Source organism: Ailuropoda melanoleuca, chromosome 11, assembly GCF_002007445.2.
Source record: "Ailuropoda melanoleuca isolate Jingjing chromosome 11, ASM200744v2, whole genome shotgun sequence".
NCBI lineage: Eukaryota > Metazoa > Chordata > Mammalia > Carnivora > Ursidae > Ailuropoda > Ailuropoda melanoleuca.
The window spans coordinates 49,413,710-49,433,292 of NC_048228.1; the positions used below are offsets into that span (position 1 = coordinate 49,413,710).

The 19,583-nt window shown below is 38.9% G+C and overlaps 1 protein-coding gene and 1 long non-coding RNA gene across 2 annotated transcripts in view; one reads left to right on the top strand and one right to left on the bottom strand.

The window, feature by feature from the left end:
- Positions 1-19,583, top strand: part of LOC117804423 — a 73,955-nt gene that overhangs the window by 44,526 nt on the left and 9,846 nt on the right. The gene's annotated exons all lie outside the window — the stretch shown is intronic.
- Positions 9,863-16,769, bottom strand: CXCL13 (C-X-C motif chemokine ligand 13). Its single transcript, XM_011217278.3, has 4 exons — positions 16,672-16,769; positions 14,973-15,105; positions 11,917-11,997; positions 9,863-11,200 (listed from the first exon to the last, which is right to left on the bottom strand). Exons 1-4 carry the CDS (start codon positions 16,733-16,735, stop codon positions 11,146-11,148), a joined length of 333 nt encoding a protein of 110 aa, XP_011215580.1. The 5' UTR covers positions 16,736-16,769; the 3' UTR covers positions 9,863-11,145.

A 19,583-nucleotide genomic window follows, 5' to 3' on the forward strand; every position in this document is an offset into this window, starting at 1 on the left:
CTTTAAAAAAAAAAAAAAAAAGAAAGTTAAAAATTGAGCTACCCTTCAATCCAGCAATTGCACTACTGGGTATTTACCCAAAGATACAGATGTAGTGAAGAGAAGGGCCATATGCACCCCAATGTTCATAGCAGCATTGTCCACAATAGCTAAATCATGGAAGGAGCCGAGATGCCCTTCAACAGATGCCTGGATTAAGAAGATGTGGTCCATATATACAATGGAATATTACTCAGCCATCAAAAAGAATGATTTCTCAACATATCCTGCAACGTGGACGGGACTGGAGGAGATAAGGCTAAGTGAAATAAGTCAAGTAGAGAAAGACAATTATCATATGGTTTCCCTCATTTATGGAATATAAGAAGTAGGAAGATCGGTAGGAGAAGAAAGGGAAGAAGAAAGTGGGGGTAAACAGAAGGGGGAATGAACCATGAGAGACTATGGACTTTGGGAAACAAACTGAGGGTGTCAGGGGGAGGGGGTGGGGGAATGGGATAGGCTGGTGATGGGTATTAAGGAGGACACATATTGCATGGTGCACTGGGTGTTATACACAAGTAATGAATCATGGAACTTTACATCAAAAACTAGGGGTGTACTTCTGGTGGCTAACATAATATAATAAAAAATATTATTAAAAAGACCAATAAAGCACACTACAACTTTCAAAACTACATGTCAGGCAAAACTTTAAAAAATGTTTTTTGTCTTTGTGAACATCATGATAATATATCAGGGACATTGACCATGATAGAAATGGAATATTTATGGCCATCCATAGATATTGGATATCTGATAAATGGAATATCTCCTTTATTGAAACCAAGAATCAGTGTGCCTCTTTTTTTTTTTCTTTCTTTCTTTCTTTTTTTTTTTTTTTTTTTTTTTTTTTTTTTTTTTTTTTTTTTTAGNTTGCTTATTCTCATTTTTTACTTTCAGAAGGTTGGAGGCAGAAAGGGCAGAACGTGTAAATAAAGCAAATAGAAAGGCATAAAGCATGATTTAGGTAAGGAAATTGAGTGAACTAACCTGCTGTTTGTTACAAAGTATGTTAGAAATGGTTTTTTTTCTTCCAAGTTTTTATTTAAATTCTAGTTAATTAACATATAATATAATATTGCTATCAGGTGTAGGATTTAGTGACTCATTGCTTACATACAATACCCGGTGTTCATCACAACATAGGCCCTCCTTAATACCCATCACCCATTTAACCTATCCTCATCCCACCCCAGCTCCCTTTCAGCAACCTTCAGTGTGTTCTCTATAGTTACGTGTCTTTTTCTTAGTTTGCCTCTCTTCTTCCCCCCATATTCATCTATTAGGTTTCTTAAATTCCACGTATGTGTGAAATCTTACAGTATTTGCCTTTCTCTGACTGACTTATTTTACTTAGCATAATACTCTCTAACTTTATCCACATCATTGCAAATGGCAAGATTTCATTCTTTTTCATGGCTGAGTAATATTCCATTGTGTATATATGATACCATCTCTTCTTTATGCATTCATCAGTTGATGGACATTTGGGCTGTTTCCATAATTTGGCTATTGTTAATAATGCTGCTATAAACATCAGGGTGCATGTATCCCTTTGAATTAATATTTTTGTATCCTTTGGGTAAATACCCAGTAGTGCAATTGCTGGATTATAGAGTAGTTCTATTTTTAACTTTTTGAGGAACCTCCATACTGTTTTCAAGAGTGGCTGTACGAGCTTGCATTCCTAGCAACAGTGTAAGAAGGTTCCCCTTTCTCCACATCCTTGCCAACATCCATTGTTTCCTGTGTTGCTAATTTTAGCCATTGTGACTGGTGTAAGGTGGTATCTCATTGTGGTTTTTATTTGCATTTCCCCAATGATGAGTGATGTTGAGCATCTTTTCATGTGTCTGTTGGCCATCTGTATGTCTTCTTTGGAAAAGTGTTTATTCCTGTCTTCTGTACCTTTTTTACCTGGATTATTTGTTTGGGGTATTGCTCTTTTTAAGTTCTTTATATATTTTGTATACTAGCTCTTTATCAGATATGTCATTTGCAAATATCTTCTCCTATTCCAAAGGTTGCCTTTTAGTTTTGTTGATTGTTTCCTTAGCTGTGAAGAAGCTTTTTATCTTGATGAAGTCTCTTGTTACTGAATAGTGGGTCTCAGCTTGACTAAACTCTCAGCAATTATTTTACACGAAATTTGAGATGATGCAGAGGAGAACATTGAGCACATATTTCTTTAGCTTGGTTCCTGGCAACTGATAATGACAAACTGATAATGGAATACTGTCTTGCTCAGATCAGTAACTCCAAATCTGCCCCAGGTCTCTGCTGACATTGGACTTATAAACACATTTCTTCTATTTCTCTATTTGGTCTCTATTTTGGAGGTCATCTGATGAGTCCTATGCTGATGTTAGGCCCTATCTTCCTGGATCTGTTCTAGAGTATACTAAATTCCATGTTTTGTGAGTTTGATGTTGCCACATTGCACCGTCTGCCACCGGATGCCAGTAGAGGACTGTGGCTTAAACTCAAAGAGTTGACCGTGATTATTTGTAGGAGGCCAGTGGAATAACATTCTAAACAGAAGCATAACCCCAACTTCCTGTAATTTACAAATCCCATAAATGATCCCAAGTTACATGTAGGTGATCTGAAAATGTTTTTATTCTTAGTTCCCTAAAGGATAGATATTATTTTCATCTGAAAATTTAGACTGGTGAGACTGAGAATTTAATTTTATTTCAGTTAATTACTAGTAGGACAAATTTTGATCCAAGATCTTTTCATTCTTCTTATCCTAGTTGCAGACCTAGCTGGGGGGGAATTATGGTTCGGCCCTCAGATTTGATTACATTTTGTCTTTCTGCAGTGAGAAGGCACGGAGAAATGCAAAAGAAAGAGCTTCTCAGCATTAGTTGCATATAAATCCTCTGGGAGTCTTGTTAAAATGCAGGTTCTGATTTAGGTTCTGCACTTCTTTTTTTTAAAAGATTTTATTTATTTATTTGACAGAGAGAGTGAGAGAGCACAATTGGGGGAACAACAGTGGGAGAGGGAGAAATAGGCTCCCCACCAAGCAGGGAGCCTGACACAGGGTTCGATCCCAGGACCCTGGGATCATGACCTGAGCCGAAGGTAGACACTTAACCATCTGAGCCACCCAGGTGCCCCAGGTCCTGCACTTCTAACGTGCTCTCAAATGATGCTGATGTTGCTGAAGAACTATGTCTGTGACCCCTGGGAGATACCTGTCTGTGATTCCTGGGAGATGCTTTCAGGGGTCTCACTCTGAATGGAGAAGAAAGCAGGGAATTTGTGTCTAGAGTTAATTTCACCCCTCTCATGGCCTGTCTTCAATTTGATCATGGTATTTTGGGGGCTAACCATCAGGAGAGGCTGAAGAATCTCCTTGAAAGAGCTACAGAGCCCTATGAGGTTACCTGAGTGCTCTCAGAGGGTCCTAGGCTGGCTTCTGGATTGGTGGGGAAGGCATTATTCAGGTGGACAAGAAACAGAAGGGCCTCCAGACCAGCGGCTGTTTCAGAGCTGGAGCCCCTGCTGGGAGCCTTTCCCAGTGATCAACAGAAAGCATCAGGCTAAGGAGGCATTGATGGAGAGGTGGCCCTCTTCATCACCCACGTTTGAGGGAGAAGGATGTTAGTCCCATTATCTACTTAATAGGGGGTGCTAAATCAAGGATTTTTTTCTGGAGCCTCTAGCCCCCTAAATTTAGAAATATAAGATATTTGTTTATTTATTTGATTTTCATATTTCAAAGGAAGAGGCTCTTATTAAGATGAAGAAAAATGTTTGCAAGTCAAATTGGTTATCTATCACAGGAATGAGCAATTCTTTTCAATAGTGGAATATATGATGAAAATATATGTGTGTAGGCTTCATTAATTTTTATTATAATGAGTTGTAATTGAGACAGTCCTCCATCGCACATGTAAAATAATAAATGAGATTATAGTATTGGAGTCCACCTGCTAGGATTCAAATACCAGAACTGATATTTAGTGGCTATGTGACTCTGGGCAAACTTTTTAATCTCTCTAAACCTTAGTTTCCTCATCTGACCCCTGAGGGATGTGCTTGGTCAATGAGGGTATGGGGGGCTCCTGGGTGGCACAGCGGTTAAGCGTCTGCCTTCGGCTCAGGGCGTGATCCCGGCGTTATGGGATCGAGCCCCACGTCAGGCTCTTCTGCTATGAGCCTGCTTCTTCCTCTCCCACTCCCCCTGCTTGTGTTCCCTCTCTCGCTGGCTGTCTCTATCTTTGTCAAATAAATAAATAAAATCTTTAAAAAAAATGAGGGTATGGGATATGAAGAGGAGATTGGAGGATGGGAGGAAACAGAGGTAGAGGAACTTATTTCTTCCATTCCTTGTTTATACCCAGTTCTCGTGACTGAAATCTCTGTGCCTATGGTTTTTGTCAGGCAATCCAGCTTCCAAGCTGCAGCTCTCCAAAAAACCTTCCATAATACCATTTCCTTCCCTTCCTCCTTCTTCTCCTTCCCCCCTCTTGGCTTAGTGTGGAGTTAAAGACAGGGTGGTTACTGGTCCTGATGCCCCAGCATTCCTTATTGGTTCCCTTAATCCTGTCTACACCTCTGAAATCGTTCATTGCATTCTCTTCAGGTTCCAGCTGAGGATGCTGTTTCCTAATGGGATCCTAAATGATATAGCAAGTAAGAATTTTATAGATGTTAGTCATCTTAGATTTATAGTGAAATTGTATTCATTATTAATTTTGCTTTTTCCAGTAGTATCCTAGAAAAATACTAGAACTCTAATATCATGACATAGTTTCATTATTTAAAGCTTACTAATTTAATAGGAATTTGACCAGAAGATCTTAATATCATTCAATTATATTAAATTTCAATGACAATTACCAGTTGATTTAAATCTGCCAGCACATTCAGATGCGCAATGGTAGTTATAAATCTGGTTAGATCCTACTTTCTTCTAGTCATATGTTCTAAGTAATATGGTAAAAAAATTATTTCCTAAATATTCCAAATTATGTGCTATACAAGATGCTCTTCGGTTTGCACAAAAGTCGCTTACTTAATATCTAGGTTGCTGTGTGGGAGACAGAAATAAAAATTGGACTCACTATCTCCAAGAAATTTATAATCCAGTTAGAGAAATAGGATGAACATGTGAAAAGTTATTTTTGTAGTATTATAAATAATAATAAATGAGACAATTACAAGGCATTCATTCATTCATTCAACAAATATTTCTTGTACTCCTACTCTGTTCCAGGCCATAACTGATGCTAAGGATACAAGGATGAGCAAAACCAAGCATAGTTCTTGATGTTATGGAGTTTATAGCCTAATGGGGAGACATATATTTATTACGTGGTCACACTAACAATGTATTAGTGACTGAGGTAAATGTTCTTAAGGAAAAGAAATATGCTATGAGAGCATATCACAAAAGATCTGACCTAGGCTGGAGGGACATGGAAGGCTTTCCTGAGGAAGTGACCCTTGAACTTAGAAATGAAACAGGAGTGACATCACCTGATGTGCAGGTTGCAAGCATCATCTTAGCACATTATAGAGAGGTGTCGGAGGAGGTGGAGGATACACACAACTTTAAGCTATTTAATCAGCTCAGGTGAGAATTAATGGCATCTTGGCATAGGGTGTTGGTAAAAATGGAGCGTGTGGACAGATTAGGGGAATATTTACAAAAACAGGTCAACAGGGTTTTCTTATGGATTGGCTGTAGATTTAGTAGTGATTGAAAATGAATTTTTAAATGAGTCCTAGTTTTGCATCTTGCACATTTAGACAATTGTGGCACTCTCACTGAGGTAGGTAGTGCTGGAATTGGACCGTGAATTTTGGTCCTGACATTGAGTTTTTGAGGTACCTTTGCAAGATCCAAAGTGGAGATATAGCAGAGTTATTCGGGTAGAATGGAATGAAATTCAGAGAACCAGGGATGAAAAATTGGGAGTAATTAGTGTTTACATGAAAACCTGGTCTTAGATATCTTTTGGAGAGAAAGTATATGGTGATTAATGAGGAACAAAATCACCTTTTCTATTATTGAGTGGCTAGAGAGAGAAGGCTGAGCCTGAAAATAAGACTGAGAAGGAGTGGCCAGAAAGGTAGGAGGAAATCCAGAAGTGTGCTGTTCTGAGTGACAAGGGGAGAGACTGTAACTGCACTAGTCCTCTTTTCCTGAAAAATTGAGTTCCATCAGATGAGTGTGAAACATTGATCATTGTACTTGCCAACTGTGGCAGATTTAATATTGTTCCCAATTCTTTACCCCTCCCTGTACTCATCTTTGCCATATGGTTTTGCAGTTCCACTAAAGGTGAAATAAACTTTCTGCCCCACTGATATTGGACAAGGACATATGACTTGCCTTGGCCAATAAAATGTGAGTGGAAGAAACTGGTTGATAATTCTGAGCCTCAGCCATGGAGGCAGAGCATATTTTTGCTCACCTTCCTTCTGCATCTGCAATCACCATGAGAAGAATATGCCCTGAGTATCATCTGATCCCCCCAAATAAGAGACATATAGAATAGACCTAAACTAAATAAATAGCCTAAATTAATCTCAAGTTCACTCTTGTCAGGTGAACCTCAGCTCAACTAAAGAGATGTGAACAAGAAATAAACGCTTTTTCTGTAAGCCACATAACACTTTGGTGAAAATAGCTGAATGATATGGCTACAATGGTCATTGATGACCTTACTGACAATTTTTTTTAGGGGTAGTGAGGGAGGGAAAGCTTGATCTGGAGGGTGCTACAGAGAGAAAGTCCTGGAAAAATGGAGGCGTTGAGTACAGACAACTCAAGAGGTTTGACTGTGATGGAGGTAAAGAAAAGAGAGGACAATAGTCAGAAGAGGGCCAGGAAAAAATTTTTGTTTATTTTTGTTTTTGAGATGGAAGATACTAAAATATATTTAAATGGTATGAGGATGGAACTAATTGGGAGGAAGTAGCTGATTATAGAGAACAAAAGGATAGTTGTTGGCTCCTGAGATGGTAAGAGGGGCTGAGATTTAAAACACGGGTAGAGGGATTGGCCATTGAGGAATGATGAGGAGAGGTGCCTACTGTGATGTAGCAAAAGGGAATTGGTAAGGGAGGAGATTTGGTAGACTTGTAGATCTAGTGGAAGGAATTAGAATGTGTCCCATCTTATCACTTTAATTGATTACTACTTTTCTGTGAAGGAGGGAGAAATACTGTCCAACTAAAGTTAGGCTAGAAGTCATGTCTGACCACTTCCCAAAATGATACAGATGGTAAATAAGGAACCCATCTGTTTGTCTTGCTCCTTCATGTGATTGTCCTTCACTGGTTATAGCTCATAGTTTGGTTTGGGGGGACTACAGGATCTGAATGTGGACAACTACAAAACATTGCTGAAAAAATTAGAGAAGTTTTATATAAATGGAGAGATGTACTATGTTCATGACTAGAAGATTCAGTATCATAAGATGCAAATCCTCTCCAAATTGATCTATAAGATTCAATACAACCCAGTTGAAATCATTTTGTGGGGTAGAAATTGACAAGTGATTCTAAAATTCATATGGGAAAGCAAAGGACATTGGTTCAAAATAACTTTGAAAAAGAACAAAGTAAGAGGAGTCCTGCTACTGAATTTTAGGACTTACTATTAAGCTGCACCAATCAAGACCATACGGTACTGGGATGAAGGTAGACATATAGATCTACGGGAGTCCAGAAGCAGAACCCTACATACATAGTCAATTTCTTTTTGATAATTTTGTCAATGTAACTCAATGGGGAAAGGCTTCCATGTATGGTTTTTTCTAATCTAAATGTATGGACCTGAAATAAGCACATTAAAAATTGCTCATCATTAGCCATTTTAACTAATTCATACAAAGGAAGATCACAAGAGATTAAACATTTACCAAATAAAATATCTGAAGTTTAAAAGACTAATAATACCAAGTGCTGGCAAAGATGTGAATTGAAATTCTCATATATTGCTGGTGGGAGTGCGAAATAGTAGAACTACTTTGGAAAACAGTATAACAGCTTCTTACAAAGTTAAATATGCATCTACCATATGACCCAGCAATCTCACTCCTAGGTATTTACTCAAGAGAAACAAAATCGTATATTCCCACAAAGTCTTGTGTGTGAATGTTGAAAACAGATTCATAATAGTCGAAAACTGGAAACAACTCAAATGTCCATCAACTGGTGAATGAATGTGGTATATCCTTACAATGAAATAGGAGTCGGCAACAACAAAAAATAAACCACTGATGCATTCAGTAACACGATGAATTATGTTATCAAAATCTTATGCAAAGTGAAAGTAACCAGACAAAAAGGATGCATACTGTATAATTCCATTTATACGACATTCTGGAAAAGGCAAAATTATAGGAACAGAACAGGGCTTGGGGTTGTAATGAACTGAATGTTTGTGTCTCCCCAAAATTCATATGTTGAAACTCTACCCTCCAATATATTAGGAGATCGGTCCTTTGGGAGAAAATTTGCATCAGATGGGGTCATAAGGGTGGAGCCCTCATGAATAAGTTTACCTCTGAGAAACAATCTTTTCTTCCCTGGGCCTCTAAGGTCAGATAGGTGTGAGCAGAGCAATTGAGGCTCAACTCACTTTGTTAGAGGTTCCCTGCATCCCACTACTAAGAGCTCCCTGTGTCATTTGGCCTTCTAACTCCTGCATTCCATTTCCCAGAGTTGAACATCCTGCTTTGGTCAGCATTACCTTGTGTTTTCTCTTCAGTTCTATTTTACTTCAGATTTTAATTAGTTAGTATGTGTATGTTTGTAGTATGTGGCCATGAATTACCTAAAGTCTATCTTACTGTTTCACTATTCTCCTTTTCTGAACCCAAACCCACTCAGATGAGCTAAAGATCACTTTTTCTCAGACACTTCATTAACTGGATCAACAAGTCATCCTGCATTTAACTGTGGGTTAAGATCCCTGTCCCAAGTCAGGCTGACTACCTCTAAATCTGTGACTTTGAGAAGCAGGTACCTGTGTGGCAAGAAAAACAAGTATGGGAACCTTCGCTGGCCCCGTTGTTTTGCTTCTCATCCCACATTGGCCCACTGTCTTTCCGTTGCCCTTTCAACCCAAGAGTGGCTTGAACCTTCTCAAGCTTTGATTGGCCCTGAAGAGGATGGTGGACAAAAGGGCTGAGGTAAGGAATACAATTAGGGCTAAGCAAACTTTAGCCCTAACTGTCATGACTAAGACCATTTGCTTAGGCGTCAGGAGGCCTTAGATTTGAATTCTGGTTTTGTCTCTTACTGGTTATGTGATTTGGGACAAGTAAATGTCTTATTGCCTCGGTTTCTGTTTCTGTAAAATGCAGCTGGTGAGATCTACTCCAATATAGAGTCAGCATAGTATGGTGATTAGAAGCATGAACTCTGCCTGGGTTTGAATTTTGGTTTGTTGTTTAGTAGCTGTATGGCCTTGAGCAAGTCACTTAACCCCTGCGTAACTAACAAATTCTACCGCTATAAAATGAGGGTTCTTAATGGCTATCAAGGTAATAGTACCTGCCTCATGTGAAACGGTAATATTTCTTATTTGAGGATCCTAAATAATAATGTAGCTGCATTCTCAAAGACCAAAATAAAACCAAAGAGTGATATGATTCCTGACCTCTAAAAGTAGAAATCTGAAAAATGCTAGAATACAGAATTTTGATGGCATTTTATAATCCTTTATGTGTGTGATAAAGAAACACTGAATTGTAGACAACAAAAAATGTAGGATGAATAGGTTCTTTACTTCCATCCAAGAAATCTATTTAATAAAAATAAATAAAAAAACAAAAAGAGAAAATGAAATCAAGAGCCAGATATAGCTTCAAACCTGGACATGCTGAAGTGGGTCCCCTAAAGCGGCAAGAGGAATGAGGGGCGCTAGGACAGTGGAGCTCAGCCCGGGAGAGCCAGGCTGCATCCAGGGAAGGAGGGGATGGGGGTTTAAGGATCTTCTTCTGTTTGTCCAACCCAGTGTAAAACTTTGTTAAAGGAAACATTGGAGATTTTAAGAATCAATATAATGAGACAGTGAAAATAGGTTTTGGTAAGAGTTTGGAGATTTCTGGAGAAAATATCAAGGAAAAGAGACTCTCATAGTCAAGCATTTTCTCACTGTGTTAATATCAGGAATAAATTCACTCACCCATTGCCACATAATTTAGATCTTCTGTAAAAGGCAAGCATCATGCAAATAGATATTAATATGATGAAATCCTACTTTTCATTGTGATGAGTCAGAGAATATCTACATTTGAGCAAATGCTCTGGTAAGAATGAGTTGCTCATAATTAAGTAAACGTTTACTCAAGTTTATTGAATAGCATTAGATTAATAAGAAGCATTAAAGAATCAGGTACCAGAGACCAAGAAAAAAAAAAGTCTGTGCAAAAGATGTGAGTAAAAAAAGTTCGTCAAAGCAAATGTATAAAAGAGTACATCTGAACATCAGCTTAAATGCTTTTCCTGAATATTCTATGAATTTAAGCCTAGGGATCGTTGAATGTTTCTAGTTTTTGTATCTGACAGTAAATCTCATAAAAGAACTCTTAAAAGTAGGATCCCATTTCTCTCAATACTGAGCTTTTAAACGGAAGATATCAGCTATGAGAGCCCTCTGTCTCATAAAATTCCCTGGGTTTCCCAGGCAGGTTTCAAGTCTCTTATGGAAGACTGCCTTTCTTACAGTGTAAAATGATTGAAATGAATTCCATCATTTCCTTCTTAACTCAAGCCACATGTTCAGATTTGAGGTTTAAATTCTTGTTCCCTTATTTTCTAGAAAAAATTTAGCACTAAGCAATAGGCATACTATTAAAAGAAACTTATGTGATTTATTACTAAGTAATTATCCTCAAAGAAACTTTCCTCTGTGATGAATGAGAGTGCACAGCCCAAGTATATAGGGTACCATATTTTTCAAAAAGCCCAACTTGGCCCCATCAGCTGCTCTAGGGATATTTTTACATATATTTTCATGCTTGCTTATATGGGGAAGTTCTTTTTCTTGGAAAGATTCATCCAAATACAAAACTATAACTCAGAGCAGGTTCGGGGAGAATACAGGTGTCCTTAGTGGGGATATTGGCATCACTTGATCCTTTTCTTCACCACTGGAGCTGGTCGAGTTGAAGGAGCATTTTTTCTGTAATAAAAAGAAAAACAAGAGTCGTGTTTATTTTTTATATTTTTTTTATTATGTCATGTTAGTTACCATACAGTACTTCATTAGTTTTTGATGTAGTGTTCCATGGTTCGTTGTTTGCGTATAATACCCAGTGCTCATTGCAATGCGTGCGCCCCTTAATACCAATCACCATGCTAACCCATCCCTCCTCCCCCTTCTCCTCTGAAACCCTCAGTTGGTTTCCTGGAGTCCATAGTCTCTCATGGTTCATCTCCCTCTCTGATTCCCCCCCCTTCATTTTTTTCTTCCTTCTCCTGATGTCCTCCATGCTATTCCTTATGTTCCACATATAAGTGCAACCATATGATAATTGTCTTTCTCTGCTTGACTTATTTTGCTTAGCATAATCTCCTCCAGTTCCATTCATGTCAATGAAAATGGTGGGTATTCATCCTTTCTGATGGCTGAGTAATATTCCATAGAGAAAGCTTACTAGAAACTGGCTTTCCCTTAAAGATGTCAAACAAGGAATATTGTACATATTGGCTTCCAATTTAATTTATTGAGCTATTGAAATCAGTCACCCTTACTCATTTGAAAAGAGACAGTAAAGAATGGGTATTTGTCTTAGGAATTTCTCATAAATTTAAAATGGTCTCCATTTTGACTGCCCATCAAAGGGAAACCCTTCAGTACAAATTGGAATATGGAAACCCTTGGTATGCCAGACTTACCTCTGTAATGTTTTTACTAATTTTTGTGTCCATTTGAAGTGAGGATTCAAGCATACAACTGACTTATTCTTCTTCCAAATTCTGGGGGGAAGAGAAACAAAAATAAAAAAAAAAAAGCAGTGTCACATTTTCGTCAATACTGCACTTAGGGAGAGTTGAGTATAAAAATATTCCTGGATGAAGTAAAGTTGGAAGTGGGCAGTTTGGGATCTGAAGTAGGTGATTTGTAGTGTGAGGTCTGAGGAGCAAGAAAAGCCTTTGCAGAACAGTCGTGTGTGAGCCCGTGGAGCTGCAGAGTAAAGTTTCTAGAATCTCAAGGGTCAGGGGTTAATGCTCTGCTGACAGTCTTCCCATGAATTGGAGGTGGACCAAATAGCTGACTCCAAGATTGGCTCCCTTAGAAATCTGTATCACAACGTCTTTAAAATGTGTTTGTCTATTGAGCTTGGGAGAATGAAGTAAACTCTAGAAAACACTCTCTTGAGGAAATTTTATTTGAAAAAAGTTCAATGAAATTTAATGTGGGAGAGTGACATCTGCATTTTGTTGAACCTCTAGTGAGTGAGGCTTTCACTGCTCTAAGAGATTCGACAACAACAAAAGCAGACATAATAATTCCTAGCTAATATTGATCAAGCACTTACAATGTGTGAGTCACTATGCTCAGCAGGTGGCATGAATTTGCTCGATCTCACACAGATCCTATGCTAGAGAACTATTATTTCCTCACATTCACATAAGGAACTATTATTTCCTCACATTCACATAAGGAACTTGAAGTGTAGAGAGTTTGAATGACTTGCCCAAGACTGTACAACAAATGCAGCAGTAGGGCAGCACCCAGATGAAATTATCCATCTCCAGATAGCCACCACTCTACACGGGCAGAATCCGAATGGTTATCAAGTGCTGGACAGCATCAGATATTTTACCTGCAGTGGAGGACGTGAGGTCTCCCAGGTGATAGCAAACTGGGACACTCAATTCTCTATTGGAGTGGATGTTGAACAAAACAATTTCTTGACATTTACTTTAGTTATGAAATAGCAACAAGGATCCATCCATCTAGCTTTGAAACTCTACCCTTTAAATGAATCTTAGAGAGGTCAGAGGTCATAGCATTGTTGCATTCTTGGCCAGAACCTTCCAGTTCTGTTTCGGAGTTCATGATGGAAAATAAATTTCTGACCATCTGGACTCACAGTATTTTTATCCTGATTGCTATGAGTTTCTCATAATTTCCAGCTTTTTTTCTATATCTGATTAAAATTCAGAAACACAGAAATCTGGGGAGAAGATATAAAATCAAATTCTTGTCACTTCAAAATGATTGAAGTTAACAGAGAGAAAATTAGGATGCATTGCTTCCTCAGGTTGAGAGGTGAGAGATGACTCACAGTAGAGGAAGTGTAATTTAAGAAGAAAGAGAGTCTCAGTTTTCTACATAGCCAGAGGAACTGCTCCCAAATAGGTCGTGGCTAGACTTGGCATCTCTGAGTTTTTGTTTTTTTTTTTTTAATTCAATCAGACAACATGGAGTACATCATTAGTTTCAGGTGTAGTGTTCAACAATTCATCAGTTGTGTATAACACCCAGTGCTCACTGACATCTCTGAGTTTGAGGACAATAATTGTGGTTTAGTTAGAACCTTCATTGGTGAAGACATTAGGGAAAGCATAATGCTTTTTTAGTGAAAAGATTTCATACATATTTTTAATATCCCATATATTTTTTTTTACAAGTTGAATCCAACCAGTGCGAGAGAGACCCAAAGCACATAGCAAAATGCGACAAACAAAAAATAGCTGCTTACAAACATATCAAAAGTCTAAAGAAGTCCAAGGGAAGGGTTGCTAATGAAAATGAACTCAGGGATGCCCTGAGAAAGATGCTATGCCTAATACTTCAAGGTATTGTGGGTGCTTGGTTCATAAAGACAGAGTGAAGAAGGAGAAATCAATTTTCCAAGTAGTTATACACAGAAGATCTGTAGGCTCTATTTAAAATATTAAGTATAACAATCCAGCATTGGTTGTACCTCTGTTCTATGCCAGGGAAAGGATAAAGCACTGGGGAGGAGAGAAACAAATAAATCTGATTCCTGTGTACAAAGAACTTATTTTCTGGTGGAAGTGGGAGAGAGAGAGAGAGGGAGAGCGAGCACCACAAACCTGATTGTTCCAACATAGTGATGCTATAATCACAGCTAACATTTACTGAACATTTATTACATTTATTACTGTGCCAGACACTGTACTATGAGCTTTATATGCAATGTGTAAATTCTCATTTGATGTACCATGAAAAATGCTATGATAGAAGTATGAACAGATTTCTCTGAAAGCACTGAAAAGGAAGGGTCACTCACTACATCAAAAACTAATGAAGTCCTGTGTGGTAACTAACATAACATAATAAAAAAATAGAAACAACATTTCAGTAAAAGAAGATACCTATTGAATTTATTGCAGCCACTACTGTCCCCTTAGCCTAACTCTTCAATCAAAGTTGATCTTAAAGCTAAAGGACAGTTCCATAAAACAGATGTTCGGACCAAGGACTGTTGTGAATACTTATTTTCTTGCTCTTTAACTTCTGGGGAGCAAAGCATCTGCTTCTGCTGGCAATTTGAATTTGGTGGAGGGGAGAAGAGGCTGGGTGGGGGAACACCTGGGTGGAGTCCTGGTTCTGTTGATTTCTAGTGGTATGCCTCAGGGCAGTTCATTAACCTCCCCAAGCGTCAGTTTCTGCCTCTGTAGAGGAGTGATATAGACACTAAGGTAACTTAACAGGGCCGTTAAAGGAGTAAGATGAGTGAAGGTGTGGAAAGCGCTTACCTCAGGGACACTGCAAAACAGGTATTTAATAAATATTACTGAGTCTCATTATTAGCTTGAGAATTGTTAGCAATTCTCAAAGTAAATCACTTTGAGATTCTTGAGTAAGAATTCTATGTTGCATACCTGAACAATACTAAAAAGATACTATGTGGCAATGCTGGATCTGATTCTCGTGGGGAGAAAAGCATCACATAAGCATTTCTCCTGCAACTTACATGATTTCTTTGTTCGGGCACCCATTCCCAGGAGGGAAGACCTGAAGCTTGTCGATGTGGTGGATCGGGATAACAACTGAGGCCTCTTGGATGCATTTGCACTTTAAGTTTGTATTGTAGGCCTCCAGAACACCTGTAAACACAGTCAGTTATTTTAATCCCCTCGGCATACAACGCAGAACTTGAATTTAATGACTAATCTTTCATACGGCGCATTTGAAGATTTAAAATTTTCAAGTCGGCGCTTTGAGTTGGTGTATTTCTGCTTGTCTTGGCTTATTTTTAAACATTTTCTACCAAAACCTGAAAAATAAATTCAGCTTTTGAAAAACACAACACCTTTTGAAATTTGTGATGGTGTTATATTGGTGCTCAGGCGACTGTCTATATAATAAAATTTGAAAGGCACCACTCTGGGGACTTACAACTCAGTTATAATTAATATAGTGTAAAGTCAACTGATCTTCCCTCCAAACACATAAAAACCGAAGATACGAATTCCTTACAGTGTCCCCTGAGCAATACTACGCTGTAACAGAGCTCTCGCTCTTATCACGCTCGAACCACCCCTTCCCTTGTCTCTCCAAGGAAATACCACGGAAGAGATTTTTTGTTTTTGTGTAACATGCTGGTCCACCGTATCAGCTGCAAGTCATTACCAACCAAAGGCCAATAATAAAAATTCCAGACAATTTTTATTCAACAACACTGGTCATTAGTACTAAGTACTTTTATAAGTAATCTATCTCATGTATTTTAATGAATTCTACCCTCTTTAAACCCAACGCCTACACCATGCTTGACATGTATTGGCAAATAAAAGGGACTTGGCTCTCAAGGCATTTACAATTTGGTGAAGGAAACCAATGAACAAAGACTAAAATGTCACAGAATGTTGTATTTCACACCCGAGATCCAAACTGCACGATGGGAACAGAGGACTTTGCCAGGGCAATGGGAAAACTTTATGGAGGAAGAAAGAGATAAAGGTCTTGAAGAATAAAAATAGCATGTGAAGCAAAATAAAGATTGAAAAACAATTCCTTGCACTTTAAGAACAAAAATTTGTCTTTTACACCTGAGCAGAGTATATCATTCTGCACATGCTTCGGATTTCTTCAGCTGTATAAAAATTTACAACTTCAACTGGATATTTATCTATTTACACAAACATAGTCACCCCATTTGGACTTGGAAGTCTGCTTGTTTGCAGAAAGCACGTACCTAAGTACCCGTGTCGTGTTTACAATGGCTCATGTCAGAGCTAGCCATATAGAATCGAGCCAAACATTCCCTGCAGGAGACCTGCCTGTTGAGGTCAATTATCTTTAAACCCTATAAAGAGTTTAGTCAGAAGGGATAGCATTAAAAGGCAGAGCAAAGAAGATATACACAGGGAGAATTAGTTACAGCAGAACTGAATCTGAAAAAGACCAGAAATAGACAAGCCAAGTTTAAGTCACACGGATGCTGGACTTCAGTGTCTCCATCTATGGATAAGAATCTTAACACATACATGCTTCTAGCTTCTAAGAGTTAAATCTCTAAGCACCTTACTTTTAGAAATCTAGGAACAGTTGAGTAGTCCCCCCCCCACCAGTCATATTGCTCCCCATTTTCTAATTAAAACAAAAAAGAAAGGAATGGTGAAGACTATTTCTGCACAAAGCACAATGATAAGGTATGTGAAAGTTCTCACCATGGACTGGGGGGAGGCTGCAGACCAGCAGTATGAACAGCAGAGATCCCAGGGTGAACCTCATTCTGCCTCAAGGTGGAGTTCAGACTTCAGCTCTGGGTCTAAACTGTGGGTTCTGAGCAGAGACTCCTATTTATTTATGCCAGTGAGGGCCCTCCCACTGCCTTTGTCTCCAATAGGTCAGCTGTGTCATCATTTTTTAAAAGTCCCCAAATACTGCTGAGCTTGCTTTTTTTTGAACTCCCCTTGCAAACTTTATGATTTGGCTTCAGAGCACTATAAGTATAATGAAATAGTCTTGAAAATGTAGACTATAAAGGTAGGGATGTTGCAGAAATTTGGGGATGGGGAGAAAGGGAAAAGACATCAGACTGGCAGTTCCACAGCATTCTCTTTAGAATCACTCTCTGTGGTCATGGCTTTGATTGCTTCTCTCAGGAAAGGGTCAGCAGGCTTTTTCAATGACATTTGAATACATGCGCCCCAAATTAGAGACTCTGTAGAGCACATCCTTCTACCCCCCATCCCCCGTAAGAAAATCTAGCCTTTGGCATGTGCTCAGTAAATATTTGCGGATCTAATGAATGTCTCCTTATGTACAGATTCCTATGCTGACTAGGTTACTGTTTTTCTACCAGATTTTCCCACTTTTTATTTCATTATCTGAAATCTGTAATTAAGTATGTGATTTGACCATTGTGGAAATTGTGGAAGGGGCAAGTACGTGTCTCCTCATTGATGTGCCTGTGTCTTGAAAGAAGGGAGGCAACAACTTCGAGGAGAATCTTTCTGTCTCTGGGATGCAGGTTCTTGAGCTTGAAAACCAGGTGCAGTGGCAGGTATCATGAAAATTTCATCAGATGCTAAAGTCCATACTACAGTTTTAACAAAGCATGTGGGCAGTTTGATTTTGATCCTGCGAAATAGCCCATGAAGACCATAAGCCCATAGCCTTAACTCCTCTGCCAGGAGCTCTTTGATTTAAAAAAAAAAAAAAAAGGTGGGGAAAGTATATGGACAATGGGTGGTTTGGCCTGGAGAACCACTGGGCTGCCCTGGGAGTATGCAGGTGTGGATATATGAAACCAGACCCACTGAACCACTAAAAATCGAAGGTTTGGCTTCCTGGTGTGGCTTCCTAAACAACTGGATTTTTGCTACTCACTCAGCATTGTGTATGTTTAGCATGTCAGATGCTCCTCGGTGTATGGGCTGGGGGTTGTGGTGATGTCACACAGCCTTACAACAAGCAGTTCTCCCCTTGGCCTGAGTGACTGCAGTGACTGAAACTCATCAGTGTTGAGGCAGCCTTCCCAATGTTTGCACAGGTCTAGTTGCTAGAAAGTTCTCCCGTATGCATATGTGAAAGCTGCTTCCTTAAAAGTTCAGCCAGTTTCTCCTAATTCAACCCCTTATCACCATATGAAAACAATTCTAAATGTTCTTTCATAAGATAGCACCCCAAATATTGGAAGACACCGTGTGTGCCAGTTGGGTCCCTCAGGAAGCAGATGTTAAGATGGATGTTAGAGTAAAAGAAGTTTCTTTTGTTGTTGTTGTTGTTTTCAGAATGACTCCTGTTGAATAAAAGTGGGGAGAAGCACAGGAGGGCAGGGAGAGCCTCAGACTGCAGTGCTGATCCCACAAAGTCTGTGACAACCTGATGGGGGTGTCCTGAGAAAAGACTATTAGAGGAGCCCCACAGTGGGCAGAAATATCCAGGTCCTGCCACCCCTGCCATGCTCAGTTATTGGGGCTTCTCAGAAACAGCATGGTCTCTGGTAGAACGTGCAAACAGATCCTGGGGATGTTAACAGCTGGAGGCTGTCAGCTAACTGTACTTCTTGTGGCTGGCCAGAAAGTTATTTCTTTAAGGGCGATCTGAGCAGTGAAACTCCATGGCTCTCACACGGGGTTATTAACTAGAGGTTAAGAGCACAGACTATGGAGTCACCCGGTCAATGACTTTGGACAGGTTACTTAATTTATCTATGCCTTATATTTACCAGTTTTCACATGGGGATAATACTAATTTTAAAGGATTGTTTGGAGAATGAAATCATACAGTACATGTAGAGCTCTTGGTAGAGTGCCTGACACATATAGATAGCTTGTCTGTTTGTCCATTCATCCATCTATCCGTCTGTCCATCCATCCATCTGTCTGTCCATCCATCCAGTATCAACCACGTCTTAACTAATTTCCACTCTAAAACCCACATGTACACACTTCAAAGGTAAATATTTCTAGGTCCTTTAACTTATAACAGTTTGAAGTTCTCTCGACTTCTTCTTTTCATCACTTATCTTCAAAAAGATAAACTACCACCTGATTTATCTTTTTTGTAATCTGTTATGTCTTTTTCTTTGTTTTCCCTAAATCATGACTGCTCTTCTTTTTGCCCTCCCATACTTTCGCTGACTCACAGATACTCATACACATACTTGTGTACACACACATCTAAATCCCCTAGTACCGCAAGTATGGTTTTGCCAATGCAAACTAGAGGAAGCCCATTACCTCCTTTGTCTGAGGCACTATTCTTCTATTAATGCATTCCTAGACTGAATAACATTATTCTGGCCACTTATATTTAGTAGGTAGGCAACGGAATTTGTTTCTTTTGCAAACGGCCAATTTCTGACTCCGTCTCATTCATTTCACTCTTGTGCACTTTGATCTTGGGAACCAAGTGTAGCACTTTTACATTTGCCTTTGTTATATGTACTATATATCTCCTTGTTAGAACAAAAATGAGTGATGCTGACAATAACAGAAGGAACATAGTGACAAAGGTACCTGAAAAAGGACTGAATAAATCTAGGAAATTCCCCCAATTGGCTCTTGTTAAAATAGGACCACTGGGTCAAGGAGCTAATTCCAGAGCAATTCTAAAGTTTGATTTTGGTCCT